The 14,749-nt window shown below is 45.7% G+C and overlaps 1 protein-coding gene across 5 annotated transcripts in view; it reads right to left on the bottom strand.

Annotated features, from left to right (window-relative positions):
* Positions 1-14,749, bottom strand: part of LOC115109729 (PHD finger protein 21A-like) — a 109,263-nt gene that overhangs the window by 22,922 nt on the left and 71,592 nt on the right. For all 5 annotated transcript variants that reach the window (XM_029635009.2, XM_029635006.2, XM_029635008.2 and 2 more), the window contains 5 exons: positions 13,594-13,875; positions 13,285-13,383; positions 7,187-7,238; positions 6,997-7,076; positions 6,626-6,686 (listed from right to left, as the gene is read on the bottom strand). In XM_029635009.2, coding sequence (XP_029490869.2) covers positions 6,626-6,686; positions 6,997-7,076; positions 7,187-7,238; positions 13,285-13,383; positions 13,594-13,875 — 574 coding nt within the window. The remainder of the gene's footprint in view (positions 1-6,625; positions 6,687-6,996; positions 7,077-7,186; positions 7,239-13,284; positions 13,384-13,593; positions 13,876-14,749) is intronic.

Raw genomic sequence — 14,749 nt, forward strand, 5'->3', positions numbered from 1 at the left:
CTGGCCCCCTCCCAGTTAGGGGGAGTGATGAGTTCTACAGCAGAGTCTCACAACTCAATCACTGGTTGAAAACTGTTTTCTGCCCATCCCAAAAGATAGAATTTGTAGATAATTGGCCCTCTTTCTGGGACTCACCCACAAACAGGACCAAGCCTGACCTGCTGAGGAGTGACGGACTCCACCCTAGCTGGAGGGGTGATCTTATCTTATCTACCAACATGGACAGGGCTCTAACTCCTCTTGCTCCACAATGGCTCCACAATGAAATAGGGTGCAGGCCAGGCAGCAGGCTGTTAGCCAGCCTGCCAGCATAGTGGAGTCTGCCACTAGCACAGTCAGTGTAGTCAGCTCAGCTATCCCCATTGAGACCGTGTCTGTGCCTCGACCTAGGTTGGGCAAAACTAAACATGGCGGTGTTCGCCTTAGCAATCTCACTAGGATTAAAGACCTCCTCCATTCCTGTCATTATTGAAAGAGATCGCGATACCTCACATCTCAAAATAGGACTACTTAATGTTAGATCCCTTACTTCAAAGGCAATTATAGTCAATTAACTAATCACTGATCATAATCTTGATGTGATTGGCCTGACTGAAACATGGCTTAAGCCTGATGAATTTACCGTGTTATAAATGAGGCCTCACCTCCTGGCTACACTAGTGACCATATCCCTCGTGCATCCCGCAAAGGCGGAGGTGTTGCTAACATTTACGATAGCAAATTTCAATTTACAAAAAAAAAAGATGAAATTTGGAGCTTCTAGTCATGAAATCTATGCAGCCTTCTCAATCACTTTTTATAGCTACTGTTTACAGGCCTCCTGGGCCATATTACAGCGTTCCTCATTGAGTTCCCTGAATTCCTATCGGACCTTGTAGTCATAGCAGATAATATTCTAGTCTTTGGTGACTTTAATATTCACATGGAAAAGTCCACAGACCCACTCCAAAAGGCTTTCGGAGCCATCATCGACTCAGTGGTTTTGTCCAACATGTCTCTGGACCTACTCACTGTCACAGTCATACTCTGGACCTAGTTTTGTCCCATGGAATAAATGTTGTGGATCTTAATGTTTTTCCTCATAATCCTGGACTATCGGACCACCATTTTATTATGTTTGCAATTGCAACAAATAATCTGCTCAGACCCCAACCAAGGAACATCAAAAGTTGTGCTATAAATCGCAGACAACACAAAGATTCCTTGATGTCCTTCCAGACTCCCTCTGTCTACCCAAGGACATTAGAGGACAAAAATCAGTTTACCACCTAACTGAGGAACTCAACTTAACATTGCGCAATACCCTAGATGTAGTTGCACCCCTAAAAACTAAAAACATTTCTCATAAGAAACTAGCTCCCTGGTACAGAGAAAATAACCGAGCTCTGAAGCAAGCTTCCAGAAAATTGGAAAGGAAATAGCGCCACACCAAACTGGAAGTCTTCCGACTAGCTTGGAAAGACAGTACCGTGCAGTATCGAAGAGCCCTTACTGCTGCTCGATCATCCTAAATTTCCAACTTAATTGAGGAAAATAAGAACAATCCGAAATTCCTTTTTGATACTGTCGCAAAGCTAACTAAAAAGCAGCATTCCCCAAGAGAGGATTGCTTTCACTTCAGCAGTAATAAATTCATGAACTTCTTTGAGGAAAAGATCATGATTATTAGAAAGCAGATTCACGGACGACTCTTTAAATCTGCGTATTCCTTCAAAGCTCAGTTGTCCTGAGTCTGCACAACTCTGCCAGGACCTAGGATCAAGAGAGACACTCAAGTGTTTTAGTACTATATCTATTGACACAATGATGAAAATAATCATGGCCTCTAAACCTTCAAGCTGCATACTGGACCCTATTCCAACTAAACTACTGAAAGAGCTGCTTCCTGTGCTTGGCTCTCCTATGTTGAACATAATAAACGGCTCTCTATCCACCGGATGTGTACCAAACTCACTAAAAGTGGCAGTAATAAAGCCTCTCTTGAAAAAGCCAAACCTTGACCCAGAAAATATAAAAAAACTATTGGCCTATATCGAATCTTCCATTCCTGTCAAAAATGGTAGAAAGGGCTGTTGCGCAGCCTGGAGACAAACAATGTATACGAAATGCTCCAGTCTGGTTTTAGACCCCATCATAGCACTGAGACTGCACTTGTGAAGGTGGTAAATGACCTTTTAATGGCATCAGACCGAGGCTCTGCATCTGTCCTCGTGCTCCTAGACCTTAGTTCTGCTTTTGATACCATCGATCACCACATTCTTTTGGAGAGATTGGAAACCCTAATTGGTCTACACGGACAAGTTCTGATCTGGTTTAGATCTTATCTGTCGGAAAGATATCAGTTTGTCTCTGTGAATGGTTTGTCCTCTGACAAACCAACTGTAAATTTCGGTGTTCCTCAAGGTTCCGTTTTAGGACCACTATTGTTTTCACTATATATTTTACCTCTTGGGGATGTCATTCGAAAACATAATGTTAACTTTCACTGCTATGCGGATGACACACAGCTGTACATTTCAATGAAACATGGTGAAGCCCCAAAATTGCACTCGCTAGAAGCCTGTGTTTCAGACATAAGGAAATGGATGGCTGCAAACTTTCTACTTTTAAACTCAGACAAAACAGAGATGCTTGTTCTAGGTCCCAAGAAGCAAAGATATCTTTTGTTGAATCTGACAATTAATCTTAATGGTTGTACAGTCATCTCAAATAAAACTGAAGGACCTCTGCGTTACTCTGGACCCTGATCTCTCTTTTGACGAACATATCAAGACTGTTTCAAGGACAGCTTTTTTCCATCTACGTAACATTGCAAAAATCAGAAACTTTCTGTCCAAAAATGATGCAGAAAAATTAATCCATGCTTTTGTTACTTCTAGGTTAGACTACTGCAATGCTCTACTTTCGGCTACCCGGATAAAGCACTAAATAAACTTCAGTTAGTGCTAAATACGGCTGCTAGAATCCTGACTAGAACCAAAAAATATGATCATATTACTCCAGTGCTAGCCTACCTACACTGGCTTCCTGTCAAGGCAAGGGCTGATTTCAAGGTTTTACTGCTAACCTACAAAGTATTACAAGGGCTTGCTCCTAACTCGCTCTCTGATTTGGTCCTGCTGTACATACCTACACGTACGCTACGGTCACAAGACGCAGGCCTCCTAATTGTCCCTAGAATTTCTAAGTAAACAGCTGGAGGCAGGGCTTTCTCCTATAGAGCTCAATTTTTATGGAATGGTCTGCCTACCCATGTGAGAGACGCAAACTCGGTCTCAAGCTTTAAGTATTTACTGAAGACTCGTCTCTTCAGTGGGTCATATGATTGAGTGTAGTCTGGCCCAGGAGTGTGAAGGTGAACGGAAAGGCTCTGGAGCAACGAACTGCCCTTGCTGTCTCTGCCTGGCCAGTTCCCCTCTTTCTACTGGGATTCTCTGCCTCGAACCCTATTACAGGGGCTGAGTCACTGGCTTATTGGTGCTCTTTCATGCTGTCCCTAGGAGGGGTGCGTCACTTGAGTGGGTTGAGTCACTGACGTGATCTCTCTGTCTGGGTTGGCCCCCCCCCCCCCCCGGGTTGTGCCGTGGCGGAGATCTTTGTGGGCTATACTCGGCCTTGTCTCAGGATGGTAAGTTGGTGGTTGAAGATATCCCTCTAGTGGTGTGGGGCTGTGCTTTGGCAAAGTGGGTGGGGTTATATCCTTCCTGTTTGGCGCTGTCCGGGGGTATCATCGGATGGGGCCACAGTGTCTCCTGACCCCTCCTGTCTCAGCCTCCAGTATTTATGCTGCAGTAGTTTATGTGTCGGGGGGCTAGGGTCAGTTTGTTATATCTGGAGTACTTCACCTGTCCTATCCGGTGTCCTGTGTGAATTTAAGTATGCTCTCTCTAATTCTATCTTTCTCTCTTTCTTTCTCTCTCTCGGAGGACCTGAGCCCTAGGACCATGCCTCAGGACTACCTGGCATGATGACTCCTTTCTGTCCCCAGTCCATCTGGCCGTGCTGCTGCTCCAGTTTCAACTGTTCTGCCTGTGATTATTATTATTTAACCATGCTGGTCATTTATGAACATTTGAACATCTTGGCCATGTTCTGTTATAATCTCCACCCGGCACAGCCAGAAGAGGACTGGCCACCCCACAGCCTGGTTCCTCTCTAGGTTTCTTCCTAGGTTTGGGCTTTTCTAGGGAGTTTTTCCTAGCCACCGTGCTTCTACACCTGCATTGCTTGCTGTTTTAGGCTGGGTTTCTGTACAGCACTTTGAGATATCAGCTGATGTACGAAGGGCTATAGAAATACATTTGATTTGATAGTGGAATTTGAGGCTGGTCTTCAAAATAAAAGTACCTCTTTGAAAGTGATGCAGAAGGTTAAAATTGGTGGAATCATGCCATATTTAGACTAGATAATGTTAAGCAAGGTCGGAAAGTGAAGCAATGAAATTGGGTATCAGTCTACTCGGTGACACCCACAGAACACAACTGTGAAGAGTTTACGCAAATATTAGCGTTGTAGCTCTTATCGCAGGACTGTGACTCTGTGAAATCACTTCCCCAGTCAGCCTATTGTGTGTATTGACATTCATATTAAACTGTACAGCTTTAGCTAAGGATTGGGGATCAATGAAATATATCAGTCTACTCAATACCCAAGATATTTTTTCCCAACGTCCTCCTCAGAGTTATCAGACTCCAAAACATCCTCTGGAATAATGTTCAATACACATAGGTTGACAATAAATGTTGCTCAATTCACAGTAGTTTCAGAGTACCGCAAAAAGAGCTACGATGCTAATGTTCTCTGGGTGTCACTGAGAAGACTGATACCCCATGTCATTGATCCACAATCCATAGGTAAGGCTGTACAGTGAAAGAAGTATGACCCCAACGCAATTCTAAAGTATAATAAATCCAGTGTGATTTCAACAGGTTTTTGTCATATTAACTAACTGTCTTTTGTTGATTTCATAGAAACAACATTCCAACCTCGTTTAGCATGATCTATTTAATAATGGCATAATTCTACTATTTGTATTTATTTGCATCACTGTCCATTATATACTTTTATTTTGAAGGCTAACCGCAAATTCCCCTATTGTGGCTAATCCTTATTGTGGCTAGCTTCACAAAGATGGGTCCGACCACCATTAATAATCAAATAAGAACTATCTTATAAATTAGGGTCATTTTAGATGATGACACCTAGCTATAAAGTTTGTTAGCTTCCGTCTGGCCACTCTACCATAAAGGCCTCCCTGACCAAGGCCCTTCTCCCCCAATTGCTCAGTTTGGCCAGGCAGCCAGCTTCCATTTAAGAATGATGGAGGCCACTGTGTTCTTGGGGACATTCAATGCTGCAGCAATTTATTGGTACCCTTTCCCAGATATGTGCATCGACACAATCCTGTCTCAGAGGTCTACGGGCAATTTCTATGAACGACCTCATTACTTGGTTTTTGCTCTGACATGCACTGTCAACTGTGGGACCTTACTTAGATCATGTCCAATCAACAGAATTTACCACAGATCAATGGAAACAGGATGCACCTGAACTCAATTTCGAGTCTCATAGCAAAGGGTCTGAATACTTATGTAAATAAGGTATTTATGTTTTTAAAATTTTTGAAACATTTCTAAAAACCTATTTTCGTTTTGTCATTATGGGGTATTGTGTGCAGATCGCTGAAGACATATTTCTTATTTAATACATTTTAGAATGTTTCGCTCAAAGTCAAGTTGTTGGCCACTGCTGAGAATTGCAATTCTACAAGTAGAAAAGGCATGTTCGTAGATAACAGGACGGCACGCAGCTCGTACCAGTTTTGATCTAGCAAGAGAAGGAATGGCCTCTCACTGTGATACGTACCTATTGGCAGTCTATCGACAGTGAGATTCTTGTGTGTTTCATGCTTAAGTGTCCCTGCGCAGGATTCAGCCAGCAAGCAAAGAGGTATCAGCAGAAAAGTTGTGTGGTGTGTGAGAGAGAAACTCACAGCATTTCGTACCATTTACATTGAATAGATTAGAACATACAAGCATCAAATATAGATATCAGGAATCTATATTAACATGTACAGGGAACTGTCAAAATAAAGGAAACACTTGAGTAAATGAGGGATACAAAGTAAGCAGATGCTTCCACACAGGTGTGGTTCCTGAGTTAATTAAGCAATTAACATCCCACCATGCTTAGGGTCAAGTATAAAAATGCTGGGCAGGCTCACTTGCCCATTACTTTGGCTCCCATGAAGAAGAGATTTCAGTGACATTGAAAGAGAGTTGATTGTTGGGGCACGTTTGGCAGGAGCTTCAGTGATGAAGACTGCTCAACTTGCTGTGTTTCAAGAGGAACAGTGGTACTGATTGAACCCAATTGAACCCAATTTTCCACTACCAGCAACAAAACAACAAACTATGGAAGAACTGTGGAAGAATGATGTTGCATCCCACCAATAGAGCTCCAGACACTTGTAGAATCTATGCCAATGTGCTTTGAAGCTGTTCTGGCGGCTCGTGGTGGCCCTATTGAGACACGTTATGTTGGTGATTCCATTATTTTGTCAGTGACCTGTATATGCCCTGGGCATTGGAGAAGGTGTATGTGCAGTTGTTGAGTGGATACTGACCTCTTTTCCTGGTGCCCTGGTGGAGCGGAGTGTTTAGGTAGGTCACTGCATTCTTCTTCCTCTGCACAGCGTGGATAGGAACACGTATGTGGGAGAAGAAATACAGCTGTGATTTGACTGCAAGTTTATCATGTCACTCACTCAAAAAGAAAACCTATTTGCTATTCATATGCTACACAGGGCCAGATCCTACCTTCATTAATTCAGATATGCACATTGAAAACAGTGCATATTATGCTCACATTTTACAAAGCATGTGCACTGGCATCCAATTGAATAAGAAACACATTGTGTATCGGCTGTTGTAATAATGTGTGGTTACACTATCAAAAATGTTTGATAAGTAGAAGAACAGCAGTGTAAGTCCATACCTCAGGCTCAAACACAGCTCCACTGTACACCGGATTGGCCGTTGTTCTTCGCTTACGCTCCTGCCTCCTCCTCTGAATTTCTATAACCACAGAGTAGTATATTAATACAGGCATTGCAGTATACACTCCTAGGGAATGCGGGTGAATGTAGGAACTGGAATTTACTTCAGGCGAAACTGGCTGTGCTTACCTTCCAAACGGTCATGGGTAACAAGTCCGAGGGACACCATGAAGGCAAGTTTCTGGGGGGAAACAATAAAAGAGTATTAGGACAACCCCCTCCATAAATTGTGCCTTCTGTGAGGAGAATTCCTAACATGAACATATACACTATATATAAAGAAGTATGTGGACATCCCTTCAAATTAGTGGATTCGGCTAGTTCAGCCACACCCTTGCTGACAAGATAATAAAAAAATTGAGCACACAGCCATGCAATCTTCATAGAATTGCCTTACTGAAGAGTACAGTGACTTTCAAAGTGTAACTGTCATAGGATGCCACCTCTCTAGTTCGTCAAATTTCTGCCCTGCTAGAGCTGCCCCGGTCAACTGTAAGTGCTGTTATTGTGAAGTGGAAACGTCTAGGAGCAACAACGGCTTAGCAACAAAATGGTAGGCCACACAAAGTCAGAGAACTGGACCGCCAAGTGCTGAAGCGTGTAAAAATATAGTCTGTCCTCGGTTGCAAAACCCACTACCAAGTTCCAAACTGCCAATGGAAGCAATGTCAGCACAATAACGTTGGGAGCTTCATGAAATGGGTTTCAATGGCTGAGCAGCCACACGCAAGCCTAAGATCACCATGCACAATGCCAAGCGTTGGCTGGAGTGGTGTAAAGCTTGCCGCCATTGGACTCTAGAGCAGTAGAAACGCGTTCTCTGGAGTGACGAATCACGCTTCACCATCTGGCAGTCCGACGGACGAATCTGGCTTTGGTGGATGCCAGGAGAAAGCTACTAATCACCTAACATCAGTACCCAACCTCACTAATGCTCTCGTGGGGGGGCCACAGTGTCTCCTGACCCCTTCTGTCTCAGCCTCCAGTATTTATGCTGCAGTAGTTTATGTGTCGGGGGGCTAGGGTCAGTCTGTTATATCTGGAGTATTTCTCCTGTCTTATCCAGTGTCCTGTGTGAATTTAAGTATGCTCTCTCTAATTCTCTCCCTCTCTCTCTCTCTCTGATGACCTGAGCCCTGGGACCATGCCTCAGGACTACCTAGCATGATGACTCCTTGTTGTCCCCAGTCCACCTGGCTGTGCTGCTGCTCCAGATTCAACTGTTCTGCCTGCGGCTATGGAACCCTGACCTGTACACTGTGATTACTATTATTTGACCATGCTGGTCATTTATGAACATTTGAACATCTTGGCCATGTTCTGTTATAATCTCCACCCGGCACAGCCAGAAGAGGACTGGCCACCCCTCACAGCCTGGTTCTCCTCTAGGATTCTTCCTAGGTTTTTGCCTTTCTAGGGAGTTTTTCCTAGCCACCGTGCTTCTACACCTGCATTGCTTGCTGTTTGGGGTTTTAGGCTGGGTTTCTGTACAGCACTTTGATATATCAGCTGATGTAAGAAGGGCTGTATAAATAAATACATTTGAATTTGGCTGAATGGAAGCAAGTCCCTGCAGCAATGTTCCAACATCTAGTGGAAAGCCTTCCCAGAAGAGTAGATGCTGTTATAGCATCAAAGGGGGGACCAACTCCATATTAATGCCCATGATTTTGGAATGAGATGTTCGATGAGTAGATATCTATAACAGTGGCAAGAAAAAGTATGTGAACCCTTTGGAATTACCTGGATTTCTGCATGAATTGGTCATCAAATTTGGTCTGATCTTCATCTAAGTCACAACAATAGACAAACATAGTGTGGTTAAACTAATAACAGACACATTCTTGTATTTTTCTTGTCTATTTTGAATACATTATTTAAATATTCACAGTGTAGGTTGGAAAATATATGTAGTTTGGAAAATGTAACCCCTCGGCTAATCTCACGCTCGTCGTAATGACTGGACCAGGGCGCAGCGTGCGTAGAGTTCCACATATTTTTAATAAATAGAAACTCAATAAACAAAACAATAAAGCACAAATGAAAGGTGAAGCTACTGGTGTGCACACAGGCAACTAACTGTAGACAAGATCCCACAAATCACAAATGAGGAAATGGCTACCTAAATATGATCCCCAATCAGAGACAACGATAAACAGCTCTTGGATTGGGAACCATACCAGGCCAACATAAACCATTAATCACCTAGAGGACCCACCCTAGTCAATATCACGCCCCAACCAACATAGAGATTAAACAGCTCTCTATGGTTAGGGCGTGACAGTACCACCCCCCAAAGGTGCGGACTTCGACCGCAAAACCTGACTCAATAGGGGCGGGTCCGGGTGGGCATCTACAAAGGATGACACAGGGCGTCAGGGGTGGCTCCGGTGCGGGGCGAAGTACCCACTCTGCTCGCAAGATACATCATCCTCCATGGCGGCTCTGGTGCTGGGATCTTCGCCGGAAGCTCCGGACCGTGGGTCGTTGCTGGAGACACCGGACCGTGTGTCGGCGCCGGACTGTAGATCATCGCTGGAGGAACAGGACCGTAGATCGTCGCAGGAGACTCTGGACTGCAGACCGTCGCTGAAGGCTCTGGACTGCAGACCGTCGCTGGAGGCTCCGGACCGTAGACCGTCTCAGGAGGTTCCGGACCGTAGACCGTCTCAGGAGGTTCCGGACCGTAGACCGTCTCAGGAGGTTCCGGACCGTAGACCGTCTCAGGAGGTTCCGGACCGTAGACCGTCTCAGGAGGTTCCGGACCGTAGACCGTCTCAGGAGGTTCCGCACTGTAGAACGTCTCAGGAGGTTCCGGACTGTGGTTGGAGGTTCCGGACTGTGGACTGTCGTTGGAGGTTCCGGACTGTGGACTGTCGTTGGAGGTTCCGGACTGTGGACTGTCGTTGGAGGTTCGGGACTGTGGACTGTCGTTGGAGGTTCGGGACTGTGGACTGTCGTTGGAGGTTCGGGACTGTGGACTGTCGTTGGAGGTTCGGGACTGTGGACTGTCGTTGGAGGTTCGGGACTGTGGACTGTCGTTGGAGGTTCGGGACTGGGAACTGTCGCCGGAAGCTCTGGACTGGGAACTGTCGCAGGAAGCCCTGGACTGGGAACTGTCGCAGGAAGCTCTGGACTGGGAACTGGGAAACTGGGAACTGTCAGGAAGCTCTGGACTGGGAAGCAGGAAGCTCTGGACTGGGAACTGTCGCAGGAAGCTCTGGACTGGGAACTGTCGCAGGAAGCTCTGGACTGGGAACTGTCGCAGGAAGCTCTGGACTGGGAACTGTCGCAGGAAGCTCTGGACTGGGAACTGTCGCAGGAAGCTCTGGACTGGGAACTGTCGCAGGAAGCTCTGGACTGTGGAGGCGCACTGGAGGCCTGATGCCGGTACAGGTGGCACCGGGCTGATGACACGCACCTCAGGGCGAGTGCGGGGAGGAGGCACAGGACGTACTGGACTGTGGAGGCGCACTGGAGGCCTGATGCGTGAGACCGGTACAGGTGGCACCGGGCTGATGACACGCACCTCAGGGCGAGTGCGGGGAGCAGGAACAGGACGGACTTGACTGGGGAAACACACTTGAGGGAGAGTGCAAGGAGCAGGAACAGGACGCACCTGACTGGGAAAGCGCACTTGAGGGAGAGTGCGTAGAACCGGCGCAGGATGTACTGGACCCTGGAGGCGCACTGGAGACCAGGAGCGCTGAGCCGGCACAACCCGCCCTGGACAGATACCCACTTTAGCACGACAAGTAAGAGGAGCCGACACAGGACGTACTGGGCTGTGAAAGCGCACTGGAAACCTGGTGCGTATAGCCGGCATCAATTGTACCGGAACTTTAACACACTTCTCAGGACAAGTGCGAAGAACTGTCACAGATGGCATCAGACAGCTATCACGCTCCTCAGGGCGAATGCCGTGCATACCACGCCAAACCAACAGCTCTCTCTCTTCACTCTCCTCCAACTTGTCTAACAACTTCTCGAAGGTCACTAACTCTCCCCTCTGTTCACTCTCCTCCAATTTGTCCAATAACTCCTCGACAGTCTCTGACTCACCCCTCAACTTTGCCGACTGCTCCATGTGCCCCCTCCCAAAAAATATTGGGGTTTCTGTGGCCTACCTCCCCTCTTTCGCTGCTTCCGCCTGCCTCCATGGCGGGCTCTTCTCTCCTGCTATTATGTCGTCCCAAGTCCAGGATGTTCTCTCCCTAATCCCCTCCAGAGACCAGGATGCCATTATCTCCCAGGCAAGCTGCATGGTCCGTTGTTGGTGGGATCTTCTGTTACACTCATCGTAATGATTGGACCAAGAGTAGAGTTCCACATATATTAACTGAAACTTACCAAACAAAACAAACAAGTACAAACAAAACATGAAGCTACTGGTGTGCACACAGGCAACTAACTGTAGACAGGATCCCACAAACACAATGGGTAAAATGGCTACCTAAATATGATCCCCAATCAGAGACAACGATAAACAGCTGCCTCTGATTGGGAACCATATCAGGCTACCATAGACATACAATTCACCTAGATGACCCACCCTAGTCACTATCACGCCCCAACCAACATAGAGAATAAACAGATTTCTATGGTCAGGGCGTGACAGCTAATGACTTCTCCAAAAGCTAATTGGAGTCAGGAGTCAGCTAACCTGGATTCCAATCAATGAGACAGATTGGAGATGTTGGTTGGAGCTGCCTTGCCCTATAAAAAAATACTCAAAAAATCTGAGATTGCTATTCACAAGAAGCATTGCTTGATGTGAATCATGCCTCGAACAAAAGAGACCTCAGAAGGCATAAGATTAAGAATTGTTGACTTGCATAAAGCTGGAAAGGGTTACAAAAGTATCTCTAAAAGCCTTGATGTTCATCAGTCCACGGTAAGACAAAATGTCTATGAATGGAGAAAGTTCAGCACTGTTGCTCCTCTCCCTAGGCCATCCTGCAAAGATGACTGCAAAAACACAGCGCAGAATGCACAATGAGGTTAAGAAGAATCCTAGAGTGTCAGCTAAAGACTTACAGAAATCTCTGGAACATGCTAACATCTCTGTTGATGAATCAACGATATGTAAAACACTAAACAAGAATGGTGTTCATGGGAGGACACCACGGAAGAAGCCACTGCTGTCCAACAAAACATTGCTACATGTCTGAAGTTTGCAAAAGTACACCTGGATGTTCCACAGCACTACTGGCAAAATAGTCTGTGGACAGAGTAAACTACAGTTGAGATGTTTGGAAGGAACACACAACACTATGTGTGGAGAAAAAAGGGCACAGCATACCTACATCAAAACCTCATCCCAACTGTAAAGTATGGTGGAGGGTGCATCGAGGTTTGGGGCTGCTTTGCTGCCTCAGGGCTTGGACAGCTTGCTATCATCGACGGAAAAATGAATTCCAAAGTTCATCAAAACATTTTGCAGGAGAATGTTAGACTACCTGTCTGCCAATTGAAGCTCAACAGAAGTTGGGTGATGCAACAGGACAGCGACCCAAAACACAGATGTAAATTAACAACAGAATGGCTTCAACAGAAGAATATACACCTTCTGGAGTGGCCCAGTCAGAGTCCTGACCTCAACCCGATTGAGATGCTGTGGCATGACCTCAGGAGAGCAGTTCACACCAGACATCCCAAGAATATTGCTGAACCGAAACAATTTTGTGAAGAGGAATGGTCCAAAACTCCTCCTGACCGTTTTGCAGGTCTGATCTGCAACTACAGAAAACGTTTGGTTGCCAAAGGTGGGTCAACCAGTTATTAAATCCAAGGATTCACATACTTTTTCCCACCCTGCACTGTGAATGTTTACACAGTGTGTTCAATAAAGACATGAAAATGTATACTTGTTTGTGTGTTATTAGTTTAAGCAAACTGTGTTTGTACATTGTTGTGACTTAGATGAAGAACAGATCAAATTGTATGACCATTGTATGACCAATTTATGCAGAAATCCAGGTATTTCCAAAGGGTTCACATACTTTTTCTTGCCACTCTACTTTGTCATGTAGTGTATACTGTATCTATAAATTACTTTATATGTTTACACTACATCTTTGGCAAAGCCTGCCTCCCGTTACAGAGTCATCTGTGAAGAACTTTAAGGCTCTATCAGTAGGCTGACATTCAAAAAAGTATGGTATGTATTTGTTATGCAGGTTTGACCCCAAGTTCAGAATGAAGCATAAGCTCCTTCTCCAGTGTACCTGAGGATTGTCCTCTCTCTTAAGTCTCGGTGCTGGAGACAGAGGAGGGGTCCTGCTCACCAACATCTTCTGCCCCAATCCCCCCCGTGCTTTAACAGTCTGGAAACAGAGGGAGGAAAACAACGCTCTTAAAACATTAACAATGAAAGTAACAGAGTTATACATGTAGAATTACTTCAATTATGAAAAGGGAACAAGTCACTTTCCCATCCAAACTGTCCTGCTGACCTCACAAAATGTATTAATTTCCCTGAAAATGGACGATACAATTATAGTATCGTAACTTCCCACCCAAACCGTGGTGCTGACCTTGGTGTCGGAGGTTAGGCCGCTGATTTGCAGTGTCTGCACCGATGCCGGGGCCGTGATGACAATGCCCGTCAACATGCCTGTGGGCTGGCCGCTTTTGGCAGCGCAGGGCTGGCCATTGATGATGCGCACCTGGTGGATGACCCCGGCGCTGGAGGGCAGCGAGGAGGGGCTCAGCTTGTTGGTCAGCATCACCGGGCCCCGCTGGAGCAGCTGGAGCGCCGTTATCATGGGCCGAAGGGGCGCTGGGGCAATGGGCACGCTGTTGGGCTTCGCCCGGACCTGAGTTGGGAGGATAGGGGTCAGAGGTTAGCCAATCATTCATCAGGTGTCATATTGGAGCTTAGGGGTCTTCACAAATGTGTGTAAAAGAGACCAGGGAAAGGTAATTCCAATGTGGTGCTCTGAGATATCACTGTAGATGGAGGCATACAGTGGGGCAGAAAAGTATTTAGTCAGCCACCAATTGTGCAAGTTCTCTCACTTAACAAGATGAAAGAGGCCTGTAATTTTCATCACAGGTACACTTCAACTATGACAGACAAAATGAGAAAAGAAATCCTGAAAATCACATTGTAGTATTTTTAATGAATTAATTTGCAAATTATGGTGGAAATAAGTATTTGGTCAATAATAAACAAGCAAGATGTCTGGCTCTCACAGACCTGTAACTTCTTCTTTAAGAGGCTCCTCTGTCCTCCACTCGTTACCTGTATTAATGGCACCTGTTTGAACTTGTTATCAGTATAAAAGACACCTGTCCACAATCTCAAACAGTCACACTCCAAACTCCACTATGGCCAAGACCAAAGAGCTGTCAAAGGACACCAGAAACAAAATTGTAGACCCGCACCAGGCTGGGAAGACTGAATCTGCAATAGGTAAGCAGCTTGGTTTGAAGAAATCAACTGTGGGAGCAATTATTAGGAAATGGAAGACATACAAGACCACTGATAATCTCCCTCGATCTGGGGCTCCACGCAAGATCTCACCCCGTGGGGTCAAAATGATCACAAGAACGGCGAGCAAAAATCCCAGAACCACACGGGGGGACCTAGTGAATGACCTGCAGAGAGCTGGGACCAAAGTAACAAAGCCTAACATCAGTAACACACTACGCTGCCAGGGACTCAAATCCTGCAGTGCCAGACGTGTC

The sequence above is a fragment of the Oncorhynchus nerka genome, linkage group LG25, assembly GCF_034236695.1.
Source record: "Oncorhynchus nerka isolate Pitt River linkage group LG25, Oner_Uvic_2.0, whole genome shotgun sequence".
Taxonomy (NCBI): Eukaryota; Metazoa; Chordata; class Actinopteri; order Salmoniformes; family Salmonidae; genus Oncorhynchus; species Oncorhynchus nerka.